This window comes from Toxorhynchites rutilus, chromosome 2, assembly GCF_029784135.1.
Source record: "Toxorhynchites rutilus septentrionalis strain SRP chromosome 2, ASM2978413v1, whole genome shotgun sequence".
NCBI lineage: Eukaryota > Metazoa > Arthropoda > Insecta > Diptera > Culicidae > Toxorhynchites > Toxorhynchites rutilus.
Window position 1 is genome coordinate 2,075,904 of NC_073745.1, and position 18,814 is coordinate 2,094,717.

Sequence of the window (18,814 nt, forward strand, 5' to 3'; positions counted from 1 at the left end):
TCCGCAAAATGGCTCAGGTCCGACGAATTTAGTTGAAGATCCTAATCTTGCTAGAAGATCAGCTTTTTCATTACCTTCTATACCGCAGTGACCAGGCACCCAGTATAGATTAACGTCATTAGTTACAGCTAGTTTTTTTAAAGAAAGAATACATTCCCAAACTAGCTTTGACTGACAAGTATATGCTTTCAATGCATTTAGAGCTGCTTGGCTATCTGAGAAAATACAGATACTGGCATACCTGTGTTTCCTAGCCAAACAAATGTTTGTACATGTTAGAATAGCATGTATTTCTGCTTGAAAAACTGTAGGCCACTGTCCCATTGGAATTGAGACATCTATCCCTGGTCCAGTAATCCCAGCTCCTGTAGATTTTCCAATTTTTGACCCATCTGTGTAAAACACGAGTGATCCCGGACGAGTTATTGGACCACCTTCTTCCCATACGCTGCGATTGAATTCAATCACTTTGAAAGGAACGCTGAAGTTAGTCTCTGTTTCCATCCAGTCTTCGTTCATGATTAATATAGGATTCAGTTGAAAATCTTTCAGGATTTGCAAGTGCCCCTTAAGATCTCCTTGTTGGAATTGTTTCGTACGTTTAAGCCTAAGAGCACCCTTTTCCGCTTCAAGTTGCACATATTGGTGCAGGGGTAGAAGGTATAAAAGAGCATCTAGGGCTTTGGAAGGAATACTGGGCATTGCTCCAGTTATTGATAGGCATGCCAGACGTTGTAGTTTATCAAGCTTTTTCTGAGCTGATATTTGTGTTGTTTTAGGCCACCACACTAACGAAGCATAACTTAACCTGGGTCTCACAATTGCCGAGTATACCCAGTGAATCATTCTCGGTTTTAGACCCCATTTTTTTCCGAATATACTACTACATGCCCAAAGAGCAGTTCGGGCTTTAGAAATAGCATACTCTAGGTGGTCGTTCCAGTTTAGCTTTTGATCAAGTATGACACCTAAATATTTTGTTCGTTTGGAAAGCTCCAATTGTACACCTCCTAATCTAAGATTTGCAATCTTGTACTTTCTTTTCCTGGTGAATGGAATTATAACTGTTTTAGAAGGATTGACGCTGAGTCCTTCCAGTTTGCACCATTTGAGTGTGTAGTTTAGGGCTGTCTGCATTCTGTTGGAAATAGTATGCTCACATATACCCCTAACTAAAATAGTTATGTCATCGGCAAATCCAATGACTTCGTACCCCTGGTTGGTCAGATTGTTGAGAAGTTCATCAACAACAAGAGACCACAGCAAAGGAGACAGAACTCCTCCTTGAGGGCAGCCTCTTGTTGGTTTCGTCGTTAGAGTTGATCCTCCTAATTTGGCTGTTATCATTCGGTTGGCTAACATAGCATGTATCCATTTGGAGATGCACATGTCAAAACCACATTTTTTCATAGCTCTACTTATAGAATTGTGTGAAGCATTATCAAATGCTCCCTCAATATCAAGAAAAGCTGTAAGTGAGATTTCTCTTGCGTCTAAAGACTTCTCTAGTTTTGAAATTAACGTGTGAAGCGCTGTTTCAGTTGATTTATTCGCTTGATAGGCAAATTGAGATTTGTTTAATGGTCTCCTGTTCAAATATGATGATTTGATATGGAGATCAATAATCTTTTCCATCATTTTTAAGATGACAGATGTTAGACTAATTGGTCTATACGCTTTGGGAGTTGTCCTGTCACGATTGCCAGCTTTGGGAATAAATATAACCCGGACTTCTCGCCATTTACTAGGAATGTAGCTTAGTACCATACTAGCTCTAAACATCTCCGTTAGAAGAGGGACAGTGATATCCTTGCATTTTTGTAACAGCACCGGATAAATCCCGTCTGGTCCTGGAGATTTAAAGGGCTTCAAGGAATCCACTGCCCACTCAACCCTTGACTTCGTGAAGACCGCCCTAGCCATTTCATTAGCTCTATTCTCGTCTCTGATTGGACAAGATTGAGCTGTATTGAGGACCTGTGCGTTTCCCGAAGTCATTTGGATTGATCCTGGGAAGTGTGTTTCCATCATGATACTAAGTGTCTCCTGAGAATCGGTTGTGAACTGTCCATTTTCTTTTCTTAGACTACCAAGATCATTGGTATGATCCTTTGAGAGGGCTTTATGGAGTCTTGCTACAGCAGGTATGTTTTCAACTTGCTCACAAGTGAGCTTCCAAGTCCTTCTTTTGGATTTGCGAATTTCTTTATTATATTCCGTTAGACAGTTTTTGTACTCTGTCCAATTAGAAGTAATTTTTGCCTTGTTGAAAAGTTTTCTAGATAATTTCCTAAGCTTTTCGAGTTTTTTGTTCCACCAAGATGCATCCTTACTTGATGTTTTCCGCGTTAGTGGACAGCTTTCTTCAAATGTTGATGAAATATTGGTTCCATATTCCGACGAAACTAGCTCAAGCTGTTCAGTGGAAGAAATAATTTTCAATGACATCGAATTATTGTCGAGAAGTTTGGAATGATAAATATCCCAGTTTGTTTTTCTAGGGTCTCTGAATTGTTCTATCAGAAGATCTCCTGAATTATAATTAAACATTATATGTTTGTGATCAGATAGCGATTCTTCACTTGACACATGCCAATTCTTTAACGTATCTGATAATTTAGAGCTACAGAGTGTTAGATCAAGAACTTCTTGTCTAACTGAGTTAACGAATGTTGGATCGTTTCCCTGGTTACAAATGTTAATATTATGCGACATTAAATATTCAAGCAAACACTCACCTCTAGTATTGACGTCGCTACTACCCCAGACCGTATGATGGGCATTAGCGTCACATCCTATTATGAATTGTTTGTTCTTCAATTTACAGTGTTGAACCAACGCAGCAACTTCTAATGGGGGAATTTCAACGTTGTCTCCTGGAAAATAAGCTGATGCGATGATGATGGCGGTTTTCCCTCGGGTCGTTGGTACCTCCAATTGTATTGCCACGATGTCTCTATTGATGAATTCTGTAAAGGGTACATGTTCAATGTTATCCCGTAGAAGAATTGCTGCCCTTGGTGCAGTTTGTGTGCTATCGTAAATGAGCTTACTTTTTGGTGTAGAAATTCCTCGGATTCTATGATTGTTGAACCAAGGCTCTTGAATAAGAGCCACGTCCAAATTCTCGTGAATGAACCTTCTGCATAGGACACTACTTGCTCCCTTGGCGTGGTGAAGGTTCACCTGAATGAGTTTTACATTATTCTGTATTTTGTGGGTTTTGTTGGTTACCATTCTTCAGGGGCATGAGATTATCCCTCTGATTGGAGTGGCTTCCAATTGTCTTTGTGCTGGTCTGCTTCTGAACATTCGTAGTGGTATCATTGAAGCTTTTTGAACAGCCAGCAGTGATTTCAGGTCTTCTTGATGAAGTGCTTGAACTCTCCCTCTGGAACAAACAGGCACTGATCTTGTTTGACCCTGAGTTCTGTATACCGCTGACGCATTTGACGCCTTTGGTTTTGCCCTCTAGGTCTGAACAAGTGGAGCCCGTTTGTCCAGAGTTTGGATTCTTCCCTTCATCAGAGACCTCTGGGTCTTTTGTTTTGGGTTTGCCTGAACTTCTATTTGATTTTCTGAACGAAATTTGCCCAAATTTATAATTGATGGTCATGCCTCGGTTAACTAGCGTCTTCATTGATGCTCCGTCGACCGTGAGTGCCCACTCGATGTGCAAATTATTGATCACTGAGCGTTTTAGGATTCTCCACGCGTCAGTGTTGATGTTGTTATTTTGGCTCTCTATAAGCGCTTTAATTATGTTGTTATCGTATTTTACACTCTTCGGAAAGATTGTAACAAGAATGTCTGGCTTTGGAATGTTGCTCTCATCGACAGCCAGAAGCTCCGCGTCTTTCCACGGAACTAGGGAAGGGACCAATTTCATCAACCACTCAGACGTAGGTTTGTCGAGACAGTTGATAATCATGTACCCTGGTTTGTAGGTGCAATTGGCAAATTTTGGTTTCAGTTGTTCTTTCCGCTGAAGTAGAACAGCATCAAAAATTGCATCTTCAATAAGATTTTGTTGATCTGTGCTTAGCTCAACTACTGGATAGTTTTTTGGGAGTATTCCCACCTTCACACGAATGGTTACATCGCTGTAAGAGAGTTGGTTAGTTTGTGTACAATTTTTAGCACCCTCCAGGTTCTTGGAAAGCCCGGAAGTGCAGTTTTTTGCATTAACAAACCTTTGGTTCGCAGATTTTGAACCAGTGGGTAACGAGAAAGTTTTTCCTATTCCAGCGTTATACGGCCTAGCTTTGCAAGTGTCCTTAATTCGCTTTGGTTCAGGTTTACCGTCACTAGAGCCACTCAAGTCCATTGCATTGCTAGGTCTTTTCGCCGGAACATCAGATGGAGGCTTCTCAAGAGCCATTTCACGGGCTTGTTGTTTGTCATAGCCTCGTTGAATGAATCTTTTCATGCGCCTCCTCGTCGCTCCACTCATTTTGTTGTTCGATTTGTCGAATGTCTTCGTCTGGCGTTCGACCAAAGACTCCATCCGATTAGTATCACTCATTCCTTGGCGAATTTCTTTGATGGTGATATTTATTTTGTCATCCTCACCGCTCATCTCTTCATCAAGGGTGTCATGATTTGGAGAGTTAAGAATGGACGAAGAACAAGAAGCAATGTCTTCCAGCGATTTGCTGTGAAGTCCTTCGTCGTTCGAGTTTTCATCAATTTGAATCTTGATGGAATTCAATTCGGTTGAGTTGGACGGTTGCATATTTATATCCAATCTTTTGTGAGTTAAACTTGTTTAATTCACTAAGAAAACGATAAAACTTTCACGAGCTGTATAGGCACTACAGAACACTATGGAAGCAGAGTTGCCATGGCAACATTGGCCTTACTGGATCCGAAACGCTGTACGCTGAAGACTGGGAAATCATCGAGTCAAGCATGGACATTCTTCGTACTTTCAATGAAGTAACTGTTGAAATATCTGCTGAAAAATCCGTCACCTTGTCCAAAAGTGCAGTACTTGCACGAATGATGATTGATCAAACTAAACTGAAACAGAAATCATCCGATTCGCTTCCACCAATTGTCAAAAAGCTGGTTGATGAGTTACATAGTGGTCTTGTAAAACGATTTGGAGATAGAGAATCGAATGATCTTATCCCTGAAGCTATTTTTCTAGACCCAAGATTTAAAAAACAAGGTTTTTCTGACCAGGCGATGTTCAACGAAACATACCATGCTCTTTTGCAAAAGATGCAACAAAATTGTACTGCAACGTATGAGGAACAACAACCTGAGCTCCAGCCTTCTGCTGCTAAGTCATCTATTTGGGAGCAGTTCGACGAAACCATCAGCAAAGTACAAACAACACAAGATCCAAGGACTGCCTGCATCATGGAACTGGACAAATACCAACCAACCGTATTTATCCAGACATGGAGACCCGCTGGAGACCGTGGAATTCAAGGAAACATGTCTACCCAAATCTATATCGGATTATGCTTACCAGGCTATGCATCATTGCTACGTCTGTTCCATGTGAGCGAATCTTCTCGAAGACGGGACAGCTCATTAGTGAGCGGCGAAGTGCACTATCTCCCAAGAATGTTGCGAAGATCATGTTTTTAAATGTAAATCTAACTTAAAATATATTCAAAACATACTTTTCAACCATTTATTAATAAATTGAACATTTTAACAGTAATACCAATAAATTTCTTAAGCTTTTTACTAAATTGATCGAATTCTCTAAGAAAAATCAAACGAAATGAAAAGAGCGAGTGAGCTGTTGAAAAGAGCTAGTTCACCTTAGTGAGCGGAACCGCTCTGATCCGCTCACTAAAAAGAACCATTTTGCCCACCTCTAGTAATTACCGCGGTATCACGTCCTTGTGCGCATGTTCTAAGCTGTTCGAGATAATAGTAAATGGGTCTTTGTTTGCTTGTTGCAAATACTATATCGACATACAACAGCACGGTTTCTACCCAAAGCGATCGGTATCCACCAACTTGGTGCAGTTCACATCGTTTTGTTTACGAAGTATGGACTCGGGATGGCAAGTTGATGCTGCATACATGGATTTGAAAGCTGCTTTCGATTCAGTGAACCACGAAATTCTCCTCGCTAAACTGGATAAACTCGGTGTTTCATCAAGAAGTGTTAATTGGTTCAGATCCTACTTATTAGATCGCTCAGTTCGGATCAAGATTGGCCTCTCAGAATCGGAGACGTTTTCCAACAATTCTGGAGTCCCGCAAGGCAGTAACCTCGGGCCGCTATTATTTTCATTATTTTTGAATGATGTTTCGTTGCTGATACCTCCGGAATGCCGTTTCTTTTTTGCTGACGATGCAAAAATATTCAAATTAGTCAAATGCCATTCGGACTGCCAGGATCTGCAAACTTTGGTATGTACCTTTGCAGATTGGTGTTCCAGAAACATGCTGAGTGTCAGTGTCAAAAAATGTAACGTGATCTGATTGAAGTGCATGGGGCTACGGTTTCAGGTTATAGATCACTACATCGAACCATACCTCTGTTCTTTTTCTTCTGAGGCGACATTTTGACATTTCTGTAGTGTTTCTTTTGACCATTTTCGTTGCTAGCTTTTCGCACTCACGAAAAACGTACAAAAAAAAAAACAATATATTTATGCACGGAGCCTAACCTTACCTTTCGTTTGAGGTTTTTGCGTGGTTTGCTTTAGCTCCCATCCGTTAACATTTGAATAAGGACATATGAAAATTCCAACGAATGGGAACTGAAACTGTTGCAAAATGTTGTCAACAAAACTATATGCAGGTTTTCTGATTTCATAAATTTCCTTTATTCCACAGGACAAAAAAATTATAAAATTCCTAGAATCAATTGATCCATATTATTTGTAGGTATAAATATAGAAATTCCTTCTTACATTTAGTCTCCTAGGTATGAGTTGTCCTGCATACAATTAGACAGACTCTTATGTTTATCAATAGCCTATAAATTCAGAAATTATTTAATATTTTTACATTTTTTATAAAAATAATAATTTCGTTTCTTACTCAGAATGACAAGAAATAATTCAACGAATTATTTAAATTAATTTCGACTGCAATTATCTGCGTATTCAATTCACTCGCGCACAATGGTATCTTTATAATCTAGATAAATTTCACAATGCCTCGAATGATCTCTAGATCTCTTTATTGTTTATACATTTCAAGGGGTTCTGATGTAAGGTGCGACGAAATGTAATACATTTCGGTAACACTCCCCCCCAGTACAGCGAGGAAGATCGGTTTACTGACCGACGCGCCGTACATCCAGAACAGCGAGTTTAACTGCCGGTCTCTCGTAAATGCCCGACGATGTTTGGACCGTAGCACGTCGAACTTGACCATCTTGGCTGCAACTTGTAGAGATTACACGGCCTTTAGGCCAACAGTTTCGGGGAAACCTTGGATCCACTATTATCACAATATCACCAACTTCGATTGGCTTCACATTCGAGAACCATTTAGTCCGTCTCGTGAGTGTGGGAAGATAGTCCTGAACCCAACGCTTCCAAAACGAATTCGCTACTACATGAGAGGTATGCCATGAGCGTTGTAGAACAGCGTCAGAATCATCAAATGGAACGGCCGGTTTGGTTCCGTTAGACGACCCCAAAATAAAATGATTCGGGGTTAATGCTGGGGCGGATTCATTATCGATCGGTACATTCGTGAGTGGTCGTGAATTCACGGTGTTCTCAATTTCCGTTAAAATATTCTTTAAGATCTCATCGTTGATAGACCTTCCAGGCTGAATTTGATTTAAATTCTTTTTCACAGTCTGGATTAACCTTTCCCAGCTACCTCCCATGTGTGGGGAGGCAGGAGGGATAAATTTCCATGTGGTAACCGTACTTGTGAATTCTTTCATTAATTTCTCTTGGTCAACATTCTTCCAGGTTTGCATAAGTTCTTTGCTAGCGCCCTGAAAGTTAGTACCACAGTCGCTGTGAATTTCGATCGGTGTCCCTCTACGTGCAATAAAATTTTGTATCGCCATAATGCATGATGCTGTACTCAGACTGTATGCGATTTCAATATGAATGGCACGTGTCGAAAGGCATGTAATCAGGACTCCCCAACGTTTTTCTGAGCTTCTTCTGACAACTACCATTATAGGGCCAAAATAGTCTATACCCACGTAAGAAAACGGGCGACAGTACGCAGCCAACCGTGCCTCGGGTAAACTACCCATTAGAGGGGGAACGGGATTAGCATGGGTTATCTTGCATAACTGACAGTCTGCTTTTACCTGCTTGTATATGCGTCGTATTCGGGGAATTATAAATTTCTGGCGTAATTCATTGAGTGTCGTTTCATGATTACGGTGGTAATATTTTTCGTGGTACATCTGCACTATGAGTTTAGTACCAGAATGCTTGCCTGGTAATATTATCGGGGCTTTCGTTTCGTTCGTAGCAAATTTACAAGCGTCAATGCGTCCGCGCATACGAATAATGTCGTCGTGGTCTACGAAGGGATTTAATTTATATAGAACGCTGGTTTTCGGCAGTGAAAATTCTTTTTTATTAGCGTTTGAACTTCTTAGAATCGCCAGTTCGTGGGTAAATGCTTCTCGCTGTATTTGACGGTAGATGTGTCTTTCCGCTCGAATCAGTTCCGGTGATGTAAGAGGGCCGAGGATCTTGGTTCGTTTCTCGGAACTAGCTCGTATATTGAAAACAAAACGTAATATATATGCTTCCACTGAGATCAGCCGCTTCCACGACGAGAAGTCATCTATGTTGAGGACAGGTGCGGCGGAGGTCACGTGTAACAGAATATGAGGACGCAGCTCTTCTTCAGTTTGTCTGGATCCTAGTTGATGCCATGGCCAGTGAGTTTTAGGTGTTCCTAGAAATTCTGGTCCGCAGAACCATTTACCCTCACTTCGGAGATCAGGGGGTCGATGCCATTTTGTGCCATTGTCTGCGATATTTATTTTTGTAGAAATCCAACTCCATTCTGAAATGTTGGTAAGATCCAATATTTCGCTCACTCTGTGAGCGACAAATTGGCTGTATTTCCTATGGTCGGAACGCAGCCAACAAATCACGTCTCGTGAGTCACTCCAGAAATATCGCCTAGCTATTTTTGTAGAAAGCGATTTACCGAATGTGTCGGCCAGTCGAGCGCCTATTACAGCTGCTTGAAGTTCAAGGCGTGGTGTTGGAGTGTACTTAAGGGGTGCGACTCGTGTTTTGGCCGCTGAGATTGTAGTTTCAATTTTATCATTTTCTTGAAACCGTAGATATATCACTGCTGCAATGCCATTTTGGCTTGCGTCCACGAAAGTATGAAGCTCGACTTCGTTACAACTCGTGATGGATGTGCATATTCGATAGCACCTTGGGATTTGAATCTTCTCCACGAGGGGCAACCAGGAGAGCCATGTAGTCCAATTACTGAATTGTTCATCCGAGATCGGATCATCCCATCCGATCTGACTGCGCCACACGTCTTGGAGAATTACCTTCAAATACATCAGGAAATGCGAGATTAATCCTAAAGGATCAAAAATCGTCATTAGTACCCGCAGCAATTCACGCTTTGACGGTACCCGACTTCCATTGAGTATACTCTTGTCGAAACGATTGTAATTTATTTTATACGTGAAACGGTCGGTTCTCGTACACCACCACATACCGAGAACTTTTTCAGTGGATAGTTCAGTGGATAAGTCGAGACATTTTTCGGTAGTGCTACCTTCGCTAAGAGCTTCAAGCACTCGTGAGGAGTTTGAGATAAAGTTGCGAATCTCGAACCCTCCTTGTGCATGTATATATTTTACGTTCTTGGCTAATTCGATAGCCTCTACTTCACTTTCCACACTGACTAACATGTCATCGACATAGTGTTTCCGTGTAATTACATCCACTGCAGCAGGAAATTGTTGAGCGAATCGTGCGGCATTCTTGTTCATAACATATTGTGCGCTTGATGGAGAACAACATGCTCCAAATGTCATGACTTGCATGATATAAACTGTCAATTCACCACCATTCTCCGGCCAGAAAAATCTCTGGCAGTGTTGATCGCTTGAATTTATTCCAATCTGGTGGAACATTTCGCGGATGTCACCACTCAGTGCTATGCGAAATTCGCGGAATTGATACAATATACTAACCAAAGACGTTAGCAAATCTGGCCCCTTAAGTAGGAGTGCGTTCAGAGAGATGCCATGAACTTTAGCCGCCGCATCCCAAACCAGGCGAACTTTATCCGGCTTATTAGGGTTGGTGACAGGGAATACTGGGAGGTACCAGACCCGATTACGTGGCTCCTGTAGTTCAGTGGATGTGAGTTTCCTAACAGAGCCGCGTTCTATGTACTCTTTCATTTTACGATCCAGAATTTTAGCCAGTATCGTATCTTTCAGCATACGTTTCTGAAGACATTGTGTCCGGCGAATCGCAAGTTGTCTACTATCGGTTATCGTATCTCCAAAGGAGGCCCGTTTCATATCGATTATCATGTTACTTGGTTAAACCTTCCAGCAACTCCCTAGCCCGTTCTTCTTCCGACGATATCAGAATTCTCTCCGGCTTTCTTATACCCAAGCTCTCCCATGCGAAGAACTGTTTCATAGCGTTGTGTAGATCGTCAACCGGGGTCTCACATATATGACAGCAATGATGTGCGACGTCTTCGGTTACCTTCGTTACTCTCCCACCATAAATCGTCCACCCAAGTCTTGTTTTCACGGCGATGGGATCGTGCGAATTTCCTTCTTTGCTTTTTATTGTGTTTATTAGAAACGCATTATTGGCGCCAATCAACATCCTCGGACGTATACTACGATATGATTGGAGTGGTAATCGACGTAGGTGATGATAATTTTCTTTGAGAACGGTGACATCCATCGACTGCTCCGGCAGCAAGAGCTCATTTACAGTTTGTACATTTCTAATAGTGTACCTCTTCCCTGGGTTTCCGTGATTGGCGATCTGTAAATCAGTCAACCGGGAGTCTTTTTCATACCGGCAGGTCCCACCGGTCCATTTCAACCATAGTGGGGAAGTGATCCCTTTCGCTTTCAATTCATCCGCCAAATTCTGCTCTAGCAGTGTTACAGATGACCCATCATCCAACAGCGCGTAAATCTCTGCTCGAGTGCCAACACCGTAGAGGACAATTTTAACAATTTTGAAAAGTACCGAGCTCGCCACACTCTGATGACTATAGTTTTGAGCGACTTGACTGGTGGATGGTTGCGGTTCAAATTGAGGATTCGTTGGTTCGACGTTTCTATTTTGATATTGATCCCTTTGATCATTGTGCAATAGTTCGTGGTGTTTGAAACTACATCCGTTTATTCCACAAAGTTTATTTATTCTGCAGCCGCCTTTATGTGGTTTTAAGCATTTTCTACAGAGATTGCATTCTTTAACAGTTGCCCAACGAGCATCGTAGCTCAACTCTAAAAATCGTTTACATTTTTCGATTGTAGTGCAATTGGCTTAGCACACGATGCACGATGGGGATGATCCAGCTTATGATGGCTTATTCGTATTATGATTTATGTGTTTGTCATATTGGTCCGGCAGGCTGACGTTACTGTGCGTGTTCACGAAGGTAGTGGGTTTCCTAATTGATTTTACATCTGATGGTGGGATACTCGGTAAGTTGACTGAGCTAGCGGCTTCTGCAAGTTTAAAAATCCATGCAGCAAATGCATCAAGATTGGCTACTGGTAATGATTGTTTATGTAATGCCCAGGACAATTTCATTGATGTTGGTAATTTATCAACAAGGTTGTGAAGCAAAGATAGGTTACAGCTGTATTCGTGAATTCCACAAGCTTCAATCGTCGCGTAGAGATTTTGAACAGAAATAGCGAAGTCCACGAGTGTCTGAAGTTTATCCTCACGCAGTGCAGGTATATTAGATATGTTGTTGATAAGGCTGAGAATTATAGCCTCTGGTTGTCCAAACAACATTTTTAGGGTTGATATGATGCGAGGAACATTCGTTGGAAACAATAAGAACCGTTTAACTGCATCATATGCCTTGCCCTTAAGGCATCTTTGTAGGCGAAATAGATTTTCGTCGTTTGAGAATCCGCAGAGCTGGGTGGTATTATTGAACGTGGCCAGAAAGATTGGCCATTCTTCTGGGTTACCAGAGAATGTTGGCAGCTCTTTTGATACCGCTTGTCTCGCGGCCAGTTGTCTACGGGTGAGAAGACAATCCGTTGGATACTCTTCCGGACTAAGCAGTGAATTTTTTACACTGGGAACGACGGTTTCTTGACGGACTGATGCATCAGGTCGAACTGATTCACGTTCCGGTGGGTTAGCTACTATATGCTCTTCTAAGCTCTGATTCGCGGTAGCTAAATCGGTTTTTTCGAGCCATTCCTGGACCTTTTCAAAGGAATGTTCTTCTTCGTTGTTGAATGGAGGTTCCTCATTTTCGATTTCCTTCAATAGAGCGTATTTTGTTGCTAAATATTTCCGCTTATTTGCCTCCTCCTCTAACTGCAATTTTCGTTCCTCTTCTAATAGTTTAAGCTGTAGTTGTTTCGTTTTATTCGACTTTACGGATTTCGCTTTCGATGGTGCCTTTTCGTGTTGTAAATTCCGTTCATATTCCAATGGTTGATTTTGGGTTATCTTCAATTTTTCCGATTGAGCGGACATCGCTTTCGATTGTGCCTTCTCGAGTTGCTCGTGTGATCTTAATGTCCACGCGTTTACGCATTTTGGACACTTCCAATCCTGGCTTTCTACTTGTTGCGATACTCCTACACAAGAGAAATGAAACCACTTATCACAGTGGTCACACTGCACCATCTCCATATCGTCGTTTCCTCGACAAATCTGACAACTGCGACCCATTGCAGAGAGATTGAGGTAGGTCTGCTTGTCTTGCTCTGGAACATCATCAGTGTTCGTTTTGCCTTTCTTTTGTGGTACTCCCTTCTTGGATGACGATGAAGCTGTGGCGTTTGTCGACTTCTTAATGCTTGAGCTTTTTTCAGCCATGTTTGATCTCAGTAAATGAATTTTATAAATTGTTGCAAAATGTTGTCAACAAAACTATATGCAGGTTTTCTGATTTCATAAATTTCCTTTATTCCACAGGACAAAAAAATTATAAAATTCCTAGAATCAATTGATCCATATTATTTGTAGGTATAAATATAGAAATTCCTTCTTACATTTAGTCTCCTAGGTATGAGTTGTCCTGCATACAATTAGACAGACTCTTATGTTTATCAATAGCCTATAAATTCAGAAATTATTTAATATTTTTACATTTTTTATAAAAATAATAATTTCGTTTCTTACTCAGAATGACAAGAAATAATTCAACGAATTATTTAAATTAATTTCGACTGCAATTATCTGCGTATTCAATTCACTCGCGCACAATGGTATCTTTATAATCTAGATGAATTTCACAATGCCTCGAATGATCTCTAGATCTCTTTATTGTTTATACATTTCAAGGGGTTCTGATGTAAGGTGCGACGAAATGTAATACATTTCGGTAACAGAAACAAAATACTCAAAACTGTCAAACTGACGCCTCCGTGTACTGATTTATGCAGTGATCTATGTGTAAAAATACTGGAATAATATTTGATTGGGTCCCACAATACTATTTCATCACTAAAATGAGCACATCCAATATCTAAACAACATTGCTCAAGTATTACTTTGATATTGAAATTATCAAATTTTGGTATTGAAAAACTACTTCTCTCCACCTTTTTGGTATTTTACTTTTTGTACCAGATTTGCTCAAACAAAATTTTGGTATCAAGATCAAAAGGAGGTATCCTCAAGTATTTTGAAAAAATATACATTCTGTCAAATATATCTGTATTTGTAATTTCAAATCTTCCCGCTGATTATTTTTTCATTTTTTAAGTTGGTACTGCTGTCAGTGGTCTTAATGTCAATTTTGAGCATGATCTGTCATTTAGTTTGTTTACACCTTCATTTTTTTTTCTCTGCAATTTTTGGTATAAATATTTCTGTTGGTCAAAGATATCATGTGAAATTTTGTGTTGTGCCAAAACGTTGGGAATTTTGCGGAATACATTTGGTGACTCAACTATGTCGAAAACACGGGTGTATGAATGGTATAAGGAATTCAAAGACGACCGAGAAGAGATAAACGATTTTCCACGTCAAGGACAACCATCCTCCTTTGCAACTGAAGAAAACAAGGACAAAATAGAAGGAATGGTGCTCGGAAATCGTCATTTAAGTTTGAGAGTGCTAGCTTTTGAATAAAATATCTGTCATGAGACCGTTCGTCATATTTTGGTTAATGTTTTGGGCATGAGAAAAGTCGCAGCACGATTAGTGTCAAAAGAGCTCAATTTTCATCAAAAATTTCATCGCGATCAAGTGGCTGAAGACATCTTTAAACGATCCAATTGTGATACCACGTTCATCCAACGCATAATTACTGGCGATATGGCCCGTGGCACTTTTACTTACTCAAATTACCGCTTCGTGGGATTGTTGTTTTGTTTTGAAGGCGATAATATAAATTTAGATGACAAATAAATTATTTTATTTAAAAACACAAAACCAATATCCTTTTGAAATAAACGGAAGCAAGATCGAATGGAGCACATCGACTCTATAATTTTCTGAACTCATTTGGAGGACCTATACCATCTGATGTTTATATTAATTCAAAGCCAGCATAGAACGTGGGCTCAATGAACTATTTTGGGTAAGATTTCTCGCTATGTACATAACACCAGTTGTGGTCGAAATGGTAGTTCAAAAAGCACTGCGCGCTAACCGTTATGAGCTCAGAAGTGTAAGCAGGAAATAACATTGAATGAAGAAAGATCAATCCAATCCAATATACTTTGGATCTAACGAATGATGAATGTCAAAAAACAAAATTCGTCAGGGGATAGGAAGGGTGGAAAGGGATAATATTAATACATTGTGAATTTATTTTACACAAAATGGGTAAAACTGAAGACCATATATAAAAAACTGGATAAAAGTGGGTAATATATGAAAAACTGGAAGATTTCAGGATTTAACTGTTTGACTGGATCGAGTAAAAAAATTGGAAGAATCCAGTTTAAACTGGAACATTGGCAACGCTGGTTACGAGTGTTGTTATCTTTTGCGTACGAGTTATGTGAATCTGGATTACCTACTATGCTGCTGATGGGAACAAAACACCGTAACAGAGTGAATATCGAAGACATGAGGTGTGCTTTTCGACAAAGTTCTCAAGAATTACGATTTTGGCGGAAATCGTTCAGGCTCAGGTACCATACTGACTTTCCAAACCTTATATACCTTTTTGTAGTCAGATACAAGTATAAAATCAAATTTGTTGCGAATATAACTTGAACACTGTTTGTATTCTTACATTACTTTACTGATATACTACAATTTTTTTTGCAAAATACTGATAGGGGTGAAGCACTGGAATTAATTTTCGTAAAGGGGGCAAATTTTTTCGTAAAGTCCTGGCAAACAAATTATGAAAAAATCAATTGGTGTTTTATTATTATTTTGGATAATGTTTTAGAAAGCATTGAACTGTATTTCCTAAACCCTTTTTTTGGAAGGTTTAATGGCTCTGAAAAGCGCCTTGTTTTATGGAATGGTTCCAATTTAGAAAACTTTGTACTCGTGGTATTGAAAAAAACCCATTTCGAACGCCCTCGATGCCGCCTTGTTCTAGATTTGCCACCAAAGCAGTTTGTATAAAGAACAAACTTTTTTCTTTTCTGCAACTGCCTGTTGTCTTGATGTCCATCGAACCGAATGTGTTCTGTTCCGAATGCGGGTTTTCTTATCGTCGCGAGCAGCTTTGCCAGCTAACTCGATCACTTCGGCGGCCGAAACTATATAACGCCGGCTAGGTGTACTGGTGCACTGGTACTAACGCGCTCGGCCTAGCTACCCTTGCGGGGAACTCCAGATCAACACGGTTCGAGCGGGATTTTGCCTTTCCCTTCACTTTTCCTCCTTTACCATGTCCAGACATGGCTGCTTGGGTTGGTTTGTTGATGTGTTGTGATGCGAACTGATGTGGTGTACGGTTTGTATGAGAATGATCGTTACGGAAGGAAGGAAGGTATTGTATTATAGAGACTTTAAACTTTTGCAGTTCATTCGTCTCTAGCCTTGAGAAAGGCTCTTTGAAAACTCTACTCTATTCTACTCCAGCGCTACCACCTCCGCCCTCTTGCCTTGAGAAAGGCACTCGATCCCTCGCCGTCCAGCCCGTCCAGCAACGATGTTGTCCAGTCGGTGTCCACACAAAGAATGTGATCGTTACGGCAGCGGAGCGGGGATTTTTAAGCTGACTGGCTGGCTCGAGAATTACGCATGTGTGAGACTGCGACCAATGTTTCGTTCATTTTTTTCTTTTTCCTTTCCAATCGTGCTTCATTCTATTTCGCTGCTGCTCTGGTTGCCCGTTTTGGTCGGTACGATTTGAGGAGCACAAAATGGACCAATCAAAAATGGGCACATAGGGCATTTTGACAATGCTTGATATTTCACAATTATTCAATTATTTATCTCATGAAAAATGAAATGTTATTCGTTATGATACATGCGTAGATATATTTCCTATCAATTGATGCAAAAACCTTTGCGATCTATTGAGAAATGCTCGAGTTATAAGCGTTCCAAATCTTGCATTTTTTCCTACTTGTTCAGTGCCTAGATTTCCATTTCACCCCCTATATCTTCCGGTTAGACGTAGTCCTACGTCAAAAAGTGTGAGATGTTATGTAGGACTGTTCTTTTTATTCATAAAATGCTGTTTGTTAGCAATAATTAGATTAGAAACTATGATTCTGAAATTTTGATTTAGTTTGAGTCGTGATTCATTCTTATCAGCACAAATTAGCGTTGCGCTGCTTTTTTCAATGTTTTGCAATAACTGCTATGGCAAAACTGTACCAAAAACGTGGAAGACTTTCTCGAAATTATCGAGCATAATATGGTATAATATAAAAACATTTCATATCAGCGACATCTATTTTTATTTACTACTGAAAAATACTGTTTCAATCGTTTCACTTTCAACTGTATTTTTTTTTTGTGGGGTAGATTTGCATATCTTACTAAGATATTTACCCTCAACTTAAAAATATGAAATTAAAATTTTATTTGATAAATAATCGAACAGTCCAATTTAAGGACCATCGTTTTCTTAAATATTGCGTTTTATTACGAACACGACAATACCGACATCTCACAGTTCCTTCCCTGATCTCATCGGAGAAGGACGTGTTTTTCTTTCGCTGCAGAGTGGAAAGGAAGTAGAACCCCGATCCACCATCAAAAACAGGCCCTCGGATTAAGTCCTATCCTGAAGATTCCGATGGACTTTACCATGTTTATTTTCGCCCCCGTCAGAAAGCTCTGCGAATTTTGACAATAGCCAGAGAACTCAAAAAGAATTTCAGCACGGTCGATTCGATAAAACTTATTAGACAGAACAAGCTTCGCGTGGTTGTCGAAGACGGCAAGCAAGCCACTGAGATTACGCAATGCAAACTTTTTACGGAGGAATATTTTGTTTATATTCCTTCAAAAGACGTTGAAATTGATGGTGTCATCACCGACCCTAGTCTAACGTGTGATGAAATATTAAACGAAGGAAAAGGTCGATTCAAGAATGCCAATATTGATCATCTGAAGATACTTGCTTGCAAGAAATTGCATTCGGTATCTCATTCCGAAAAAGGGAAAGAGTACTTCGAATCAGGTTCGTTTCGAGTAACCTTTCCCGGAAAAGCTCTTCCACAATTTGTGGAAATTGAAAAGGTTTTGCTTCCGGTGCGCCTTCACGTACCTAAAGTGATGAGTTGTATGAAATGCAAGCAATTGGGGCATACAGACTCCCACTGCAGCAACAAGATACGTTGTGCAAAATGTGGAGGGATGCATGAGGATAAACCATGCTCTGAAGACGCCGATAACTGCATTTTTTGCAAAGGGGAAGTTCACGATCTTTCTGCGTGTCCAGCGTTTAAATCGCGGGAGGCAAAAGTTAAGAACTCTCTCAAACAACGATCCAAGACGACCTATGCTGAAATGCTCGAAAGGGCTGTGGCAAAAGAGACCCCTAATCCTGGAGCACAAGAGAACCCTTATGCAATTCTGCCAACCGATGATTGCGAAAATTTTACTTCCATTGAAGAAGCATTCATGTCAATACCGGGAGGCTCAAGAAAAAGAAAAATTTCTGCTCCTCTTACTCCTCCGACTCCTCGTAAGAAGCAAGAAAACGTTAAACCAATTGAGAAATCCTCTGGAAGTGATAAAACTCCAAAACAAACACCTCCAAAGCAAACACCTCCTGGTTTTACTTCCGCGAGAACACAAAAAGACGTGAACACTCCGTCCGGGTCTTCCAAAGCTGGGTTATTTTCCCTTCCAAGTATTGCGAGTCACATTCTAGATGCTTTAAACGGGAGAGAATCTTGGTCATTCGTCGTGAGCAGACGTGTTTTCGGTAGCTCCGTTTTTGCTGTGGAAATATAGCGTTCTCCGGTGAAAAAGTGTGGTTCCACTTACAGGAAATCTACTACTTAAGTAGGAAGTGTCTTTTCCTGCAATAGTGTAGTGTCGTCATGTGGAATTTCATAAAATGATTCCGAATTTCAAGTTTTTTTTTTCATGACGAAGACCGCTGATGTAATCATTTGTCGAACCGGTTGAAGCATGTTCGTTCAGTTCTGTATATGTGTTTTACTTCGTGCTAATCGAGGTGCGTGATGGTATGCGTATCGTAGTGAAACCATATTAGTGAATACCACCATAAGAGAAATTGCAGGAAGTGCAACATG

At 40.4% G+C, this 18,814-nt stretch overlaps 2 protein-coding genes across 3 annotated transcripts in view; both read right to left on the reverse strand.

Annotated features, from left to right (window-relative positions):
- Nucleotides 1-18,814, reverse strand: part of LOC129771931 (ecdysone-inducible protein E75) — a 222,003-nt gene that overhangs the window by 163,923 nt on the left and 39,266 nt on the right. The window lies entirely within an intron of this gene.
- On the reverse strand, nt 570-4,679 carry LOC129771933 (uncharacterized). Of its 2 annotated transcripts, XM_055776081.1 has the most exons (3): nt 4,194-4,679; nt 3,054-4,103; nt 570-2,969 (listed from the first exon to the last, which is right to left on the reverse strand). In XM_055776081.1, the coding sequence occupies exons 1-2, from the start codon at nt 4,577-4,579 to the stop codon at nt 3,203-3,205; spliced, it is 1,287 nt and encodes a 428-aa protein (XP_055632056.1). In that variant the 5' UTR covers nt 4,580-4,679; the 3' UTR covers nt 570-2,969; nt 3,054-3,202. The 2 variants fall into 2 exon arrangements, with proteins under 2 accessions (XP_055632056.1, XP_055632055.1); XM_055776080.1 differs by having other exon boundaries at nt 3,054-4,679.